The sequence below is a fragment of the Sesamum indicum genome, linkage group LG15 (assembly GCF_000512975.1).
Source record: "Sesamum indicum cultivar Zhongzhi No. 13 linkage group LG15, S_indicum_v1.0, whole genome shotgun sequence".
NCBI lineage: Eukaryota > Viridiplantae > Streptophyta > Magnoliopsida > Lamiales > Pedaliaceae > Sesamum > Sesamum indicum.
In genome coordinates, this window is record NC_026159.1 from 6,000,205 (window position 1) to 6,007,052 (window position 6,848).

The window sequence follows — 6,848 nt, forward strand, 5'->3', positions numbered from 1 at the left end:
TTCTGGGAAATCCAATCACATGAACCCGAAGAGTTCTGGACTATTAACTGTACTCATAATTCTGAAGAAGGCACTGCTACATTTAATTGGATGTAATTATCATTGATTTTGCCATCATCATCTAATAAGCAAACTAATTATATTGAAACCTAACAGTTCTGTCACTTTGCAGGCGCGGGCATTTGTTTGACTACACATGTGCAACAATACTATATGAAATGTGTGTTCAGGAACCCACTGCTACTGTGAGTCCCTATGAAGACATTGATTTCCAGATAATAAACTCATGACTGCGAGTCAGGTTTTTGAACCATGATTTTTTCACCTTCAGGTAACAAATGTTAGACAGCAGGAGAAGCCTAAATATCCTCCTCATCCTTTGAGCACAATTGAGCTTGAGAAGCGTGCTTCACGTTACTTCAGAATGAGTTCCGAACAGACCATGAAGGTTTCTGTTAGATAAGAATGCTGTTCTCAGATAGTTGTGCTTCATAATTTGTTGATTCTGCCAGGTGGCAGCCTGAGTTTAGTGCATTTCCTGGTATTTGATTACAATGTCACAGTAGTGGCACTTGGGTACTGCCCAGATTTATTCATCATCAAACCAGTGAAGATTTTTCAACATGCAGAATCAACAGACAACCATAAGCTTTTAAATATTTCTCAAAAAGGAAAATGGTTCACAATTTGGCAATGTTTTGCATTCTTTTTGTGTTGTCTATCACCATTCTTCACTTTGAAGAGTGGTAGCGCTAGTTCATGTGGACAATCACATCATATATTGACTTGAAATTTGCCTTCCTCCGAGTTTAATATGCTAATCAACCAGGCATATCTAAAAAGCTCATGTTGGTTGATTTCCTGTATTTCTAAAATTCTTGCTGATATTATGGAGCATTATTGTTCGTAAAGATCACGCTTTCCATGGTTTATTGACGTTATCTTCCAATAAACTTTGGATAGAATCATTTTCATGGACATATGATAAACAAGTATTGCATTCATGTTTGCTTGTCCTTTAGGTAGCTTATTTATGTTTTCAGGGGTGCAATAGACAAGCGTTTGAGTCATGGTTGTTCGTCCTTAGGTAGCTTATTTATGTATTTTATCTGTAGTGAGGTGGTGCCTAGTGTCTGCATGCTAAATTTCTTTAAGTGATTGAAACTGCTGTAATGTCCTTAAAAGCTATTTATCAAGATTAAATAAGGTCTTAGTTTGTTATATTTTCTTTATAAGCATCATTTGTGTCACATTTTTATTCTCGAAGTGATTATGTAGCACAAAATCATTGTGTATATCTGCTTTAAAATAGGTAGCAGAAGATCTATATCAAGCTGGTTTTATAAGTTATCCTCGTACGGAGACTGATTGCTTCTCAGAGAGAACAGATCTGCATGTAAGTAACTGTCTTTTACATGTGACTTTTAGTGATTTGTTTGATAAGAAGAGCATTTTTTGAAGGCTAGTAAAGTGGAGTCATAAAGTGCTTTAGGTAATAGGCATATAAATGACTTAACTTGCTTTCGGGGTATTTGGAGTAGAATTATATGGTTTGTACCCATTTTACGGTTAACTGGTAAACTAGCACCAAACAAGTTGACTGGATAACATACATACTGGATTTTGAAGGGCCAAAACATCATTTAGCAAAACCATGTCCTTTAGTGTGTGAAAGTGTGTGTTTAGCATTCAGTTGCTATACATAAGAGGCTGTGGCACGTTAGAGTTCAAAAGATGACAATATCTTGGAAAATTTTCTCACTACCACTGTTCCCAGCACGTCTAATGTATATGCGTCCTCTCAGGTAAACCTATCAGCATGCTTGAATTTATTGTCTTGAATTTGTTTGGCCTCTTCTTTGGTGTAGAGAATTGTACAAGACCAGCAAGCACACCCAATATGGGGCTCATACGCCCAGCGCTTGCTGGATCCTGAATCAGGTCTTTGGAGAAATCCTAGTGGTGGTGGACATGATGATAAGGCACACCCACCTATTCACCCAACAAAATTTTCATCTGGAGAATCTGGATGGAGTCAAGACCACCATGTTGGTACCACTTTTTGTTACAAGTTTTTATTTGATGGAATGACACTTATCATATCCTCATCTTTATTCCTCTGATCTGGAACCATGTTCCAAACCTTGAGTATATTTATTTGTAACAGAAAGTGTACGAATTGGTCGTTCGCCACTTCCTGGCATGTGTTTCTCAACCTGCCATAGGAGCTGAAACTACAGTTGAAATTGACATTGCTGGTGAACAATTTTCTGCATCTGGGAGGGTCATAATTGCTGTGAGTTTTCTGTCCTTTGAGTTCTTAAATGTGATTTTTGTTGGTTGCATTCTATGTTGGACCTGGTTGCTTATGGATATAACTCGATATGTTAGTATAAGCTCTATCCTCTACCACACCAAAAAAAGATCAGTGTTTTACTTCTAATTTTTTCAAATTCTATGTCCTTGGAATAGATTCTGAGTTATATAGGGCTTGATATTGATTTATGATTTAGCTGTTTTCAAGTAGGAAAAGAGAAACTTAGGCAGATATACAAAAACAGAGGCTTACAAATTTAACCTGTCAGTAACTTAAGAATAGAGCTGCTTATCAGTTTATGAGAATGACTGGTAATTAATGACCACCGCTTATTTGGTTAAGATGAATTCAATTCGTTTCTCACTATATTTTTCAACCTTTTCATATATTAAAGCATTTTCCGTACTATTAGGTTCTTCTAAGTTTGGATGATATGAAAAGTTATTTGGTTCTTGATCTTCTAGAACTCTAGATAAGTGGATGCAATAACACATGCCTCATGAATCATCTTAATTGCTACAACGCCACTCAGACAGAAGATGTAACAATGTTTATATATATATAAATCTCCAAATTCCCTGAGTTCCTGTCTTAAATCTTTCTACCCCTGTTCATTGAATTACTAGCTTTCCCTGCATCTCGTCAGTTTAACCATTTTGGTGATTTTTTGAATGGGTATAATATGTCTTAACCCGCTTCTATAATATCATCTTTATGTTTAGAGCCTTGTAATATTTTCCATAGGATTTCATTGTTTTTGACAAATCTAGATAGGTGTTTGGAGCGAAGAGATTCATGAGATTGTCTCCCATGGAAAGATGTTTGGGACAGAGTTGAAAAAGTGAGTATTGGGTAACTTTGGCAGTCAAATGATGCAAGTTAATCAGAAATTGGTAAAGTACAGTTATTGTTGGAAAGAGAACAAGAACAGTATATCTGATGCTCTTGAATGGAAATAGGCCTGACGTAAATAGCATTAGTATGAAAGAGAATTGTTCCATGCTGGTTCTATAATTTGCCTAACTTAGGATTTTTTATGATGACTTTCCTGTCTTCTAGTTGGTTGTTGAGTAAAGTTATTTGCTGTATTTTTTTATCCAGAAAAACTACTTGGATGTTTATAGATTTGAAACATGGGGAGGTTCTGTGATTCCGACATACACCTATGGGCAACAGGTTTGTTAAGTAATCATCCCATTCTTTACATCTGCTTTTGAGAAAGGAGTGACTCAATTTCTGAATTCATTTTTGGTCAGAAGTCAATCTTCTTTTAACATAATATAAAGTGTACATGAGCCTCTGGTTCATTATATACGCTCGGGTATCTTTCAGACATCTAAGAGAAAGATAAAAAAAAGATATTTGGAACAATTTTTATTGATGAACAATATAGAAAGATGAGATAACTTGCTAGTTTATAGAATCGTATAGTTAGACGTACACTAGCGGAAAGAGTACTTAAACTACATGGTTTGAGATGGCCTGCAAACAGAAATGGGGAAAGTAAAGGTCAGAAATGGCATGAACGTGGGGCACATGAATACCAGATTTTGCTGAACACTGATGATATATTCTTATTCAGGCAATAGGAGTCATCTTGTTGTTCGTCCATGTTTTCAATTGATCAATTTAAAAACATGGATTTAATTTTAACTTTTTGCAGTTCACCCCTACAACACTGACTCTTGACTCAGGAGTTACCAGACCTCCACCTCTTTTAAGTGAAGCTGATTTACTAAGTTGTATGGATAAGGTAAGTAATTTATGCAATGTGGTGGAAAATACATCTTTCCATTTGTCTTACTTTCCAAAATGCCCGTCGGAACTCTTTGAGCTCAGTTGATGAGTTTGTTGATTATAGTGTTATTTATACAAATTTGACAGGCAGGTATTGGAACAGATGCAACAATGCATGATCACATAAAAAAGCTTCTTGATCGATTTTATGCCACTAAAGACTCAAGCATGCGTTTCTCACCTACGAAACTTGTAACTTCTTCCTTTCTCTTAGATTTTATCTGTTTCATCATGTCAGTTAATAACCTTATGTCTTTCCAGTCCTATTGCATTATCCATTTCCCTAACTTTTAGATACAAATTGCTTTGATTCAAAATGTCAGTTGATTTATATATTTGGTAAAGTGTGCAAGGTCAACTATCAGAGAAGTCTAATAATGTTGCTTCCGGGATCTACACTCTTCTATAGAATTGCTATATGACATGTAACTTCATTTTCTTAAAACACTCAGCGCACATATACCCTCTCCTTTTTTTTTTATGGATGGCTAATTATAACCAGCTAATGAGACTAACTGATCATCAGGAAATATTTTATATTGTCTAGTGGCATTGATTGGCATGTCGAATAATGGGTTTAGAAGTTGGTACAACAGGATAAGGTGGTGTTTTGAGATATATCTGAAATTTAAATCAATGTGCCAAAAGCTGGATAAGATTTAATTTGTGTGATCAAGTGCCAAAAGGTATACAATTATTCAATTTGAAGAAGAAATGTTGATTGTTAAAAAAATTGTCATTGAGTATCTCTTTATTTGGGACTTATAAGATTTCCTACATATAGAAACTCTAGCTGACTGTTGAAATTCTTCCCCGGATTTAAGATTACGCTTGATGGTTTGGGTACGGGTTATTCAGCACCAGTCCCATCTTTCTCATTCTTTTGCTTGGTGCAGATATACCAAGGTCAAGCTTTGTAATCCTTTTGCTATTCAAGGATCTCAGTGAGAATTTGTGTAGCTTTTGTCTTTATGAAGAAGTTTTGGTTTATTTAGTTTTTAATCCAGAGGATATGACTGTGGAAGCATTGAAGGGCTGCCTCTCTTCAACAATTTCAAGTACTTTAGTATCATGATTAAGCATTTACAACATGTATCTTAGGAGTCACTATTTTCTTGTATATGCTTATCAATTTCTTTCAGCTGAGGATGTATTTTCATATACCACAATCAAATGTACAGGATTTTAATGTGGGCTTTATGTAATTTCAGGGTGAGGCACTAGTAATGGGATATGATGACATGGGGTGAGTTAATTATGTTCATACCAACTTGTGCCTGTATGTCTTCTTGTATAGATTATTCTGATTGATTCTTCTTGAATCTTGAATGGTGCTACACATAGTTACACTCAACTAAACCATGTGGCCAATGAGAAAGCATCAACTAGAAACTTGAACTGCTCTTTTTCACAGCGAAGAACTACACATACTTGGCAAATAATATAACTAATCTACCTTCTTTATGCACCAGAAAGAAGGCTCCTGCTTCTCACGTAGGCTAAATTAAGCTCTGTTTCTCAACTTTCAGATTTGCGTTTTTGCTTTTCTTTCACTCCTTTACTCCTTCATCACATAAGCAACAAAAGGCATTTTCATTTGTTTTTATCATGAAACACATTGTCCTCTTCATTGGCTGTGTGCCATGTTACAATCCCATGTTGTAAACGAGATGTGAACATGTATTATGTAACATGCTAAAGAGACATCTGTTTAATTAAAAACTCTGAACATTTCAAATGATTGGGTTTTCTTTTGTCAGTTATGAACTGTGGAAACCATATCTCCGTGCTGCAATGGAAAGTGATATGAAAGCAGTTAGTATGGGCACGAAAAGTAAAGCTGAAGTTTTGGAAGCTTGTCTACAACAAATGAAAGCCTGCTTTCTCGATGTAAGTTAATGCTCATGTGTCAAGATGACTATTTCTTGACTTGTTTTTCTTCACTAGAAATACGTGTATCTGATATTTGCTTCTTCCTCCATTGTGTCTCCTGCTGTAAAACTTGGCCGGTTGGCTTATCTAGTTCAATTCTCTTATTAAGTTCTAGTTTCATAAATACTTAATGTTGCGCATACATAATGTGCTAGAAATTTCTTTGCGGCTATGAAACTTGTATGGACCTGTGGATGGGGAATGCAGTTAGACTGCTGATCCATGAAACTCTTATTTGTATATTCTACCTGCTGATGCAAGAAATACATACATGAATCAGCAATCTTAGATATATCCTGATAGGCATGAGAAAGGCCAATCCTTGATTGAAGGTCAATCAAGAGAGTTGATCATATCTATCAAATAATTTTCTGAGAATGAATGTTTACCACATGGTATCAACCATAAACTTTCTTCTACTGGATGCATGTATGTCCTCTTTACATGTGAAGTCTCTTATTTCTTCATCCTTTCCTTGTGTTGCTTTTGGTTATAAACTTTCTTTACAGGCTAGATTAAATAAAGGAAAGCTTTTTGAAGCCATGGCTGTTTTCTTTGAGAGGTAAACCGGATAACTACCTTTCAAAATTTCAGAACGCTGTACCTCCATTGACGAGTATATGCTGTCTATGGCAGATCGAACAGATCTAATGGCAATGAGCCTTATGCAATTGGGGATGTTCTCCGAAGATGTGGTCTTTGCCAGGAATCAGATATGGTGCTCAGAAGAAAGCCGGTATTTGCATGATGACCTTGCCTAGATGATTGCTGTTATAACAGAGGGGGGGGGGGGGGGGGGGGG

At 36.0% G+C, this 6,848-nt stretch overlaps 1 protein-coding gene across 1 annotated transcript in view; it reads left to right on the top strand.

Moving 5' to 3' along the window:
• The window catches only part of LOC105178367 (DNA topoisomerase 3-alpha), a 16,646-nt gene that overhangs the window by 2,142 nt on the left and 7,656 nt on the right, over positions 1–6,848 (top strand). Inside the window, exons 5-17 of the mRNA XM_011101831.2 lie at positions 1–92; positions 173–245; positions 332–448; positions 1,313–1,396; positions 1,869–2,048; positions 2,168–2,296; positions 3,419–3,493; positions 3,981–4,070; positions 4,202–4,306; positions 5,326–5,360; positions 5,875–6,004; positions 6,556–6,608; positions 6,683–6,782. Coding sequence (XP_011100133.1) covers positions 1–92; positions 173–245; positions 332–448; positions 1,313–1,396; positions 1,869–2,048; positions 2,168–2,296; positions 3,419–3,493; positions 3,981–4,070; positions 4,202–4,306; positions 5,326–5,360; positions 5,875–6,004; positions 6,556–6,608; positions 6,683–6,782 — 1,263 coding nt within the window. The remainder of the gene's footprint in view (positions 93–172; positions 246–331; positions 449–1,312; positions 1,397–1,868; positions 2,049–2,167; positions 2,297–3,418; positions 3,494–3,980; positions 4,071–4,201; positions 4,307–5,325; positions 5,361–5,874; positions 6,005–6,555; positions 6,609–6,682; positions 6,783–6,848) is intronic.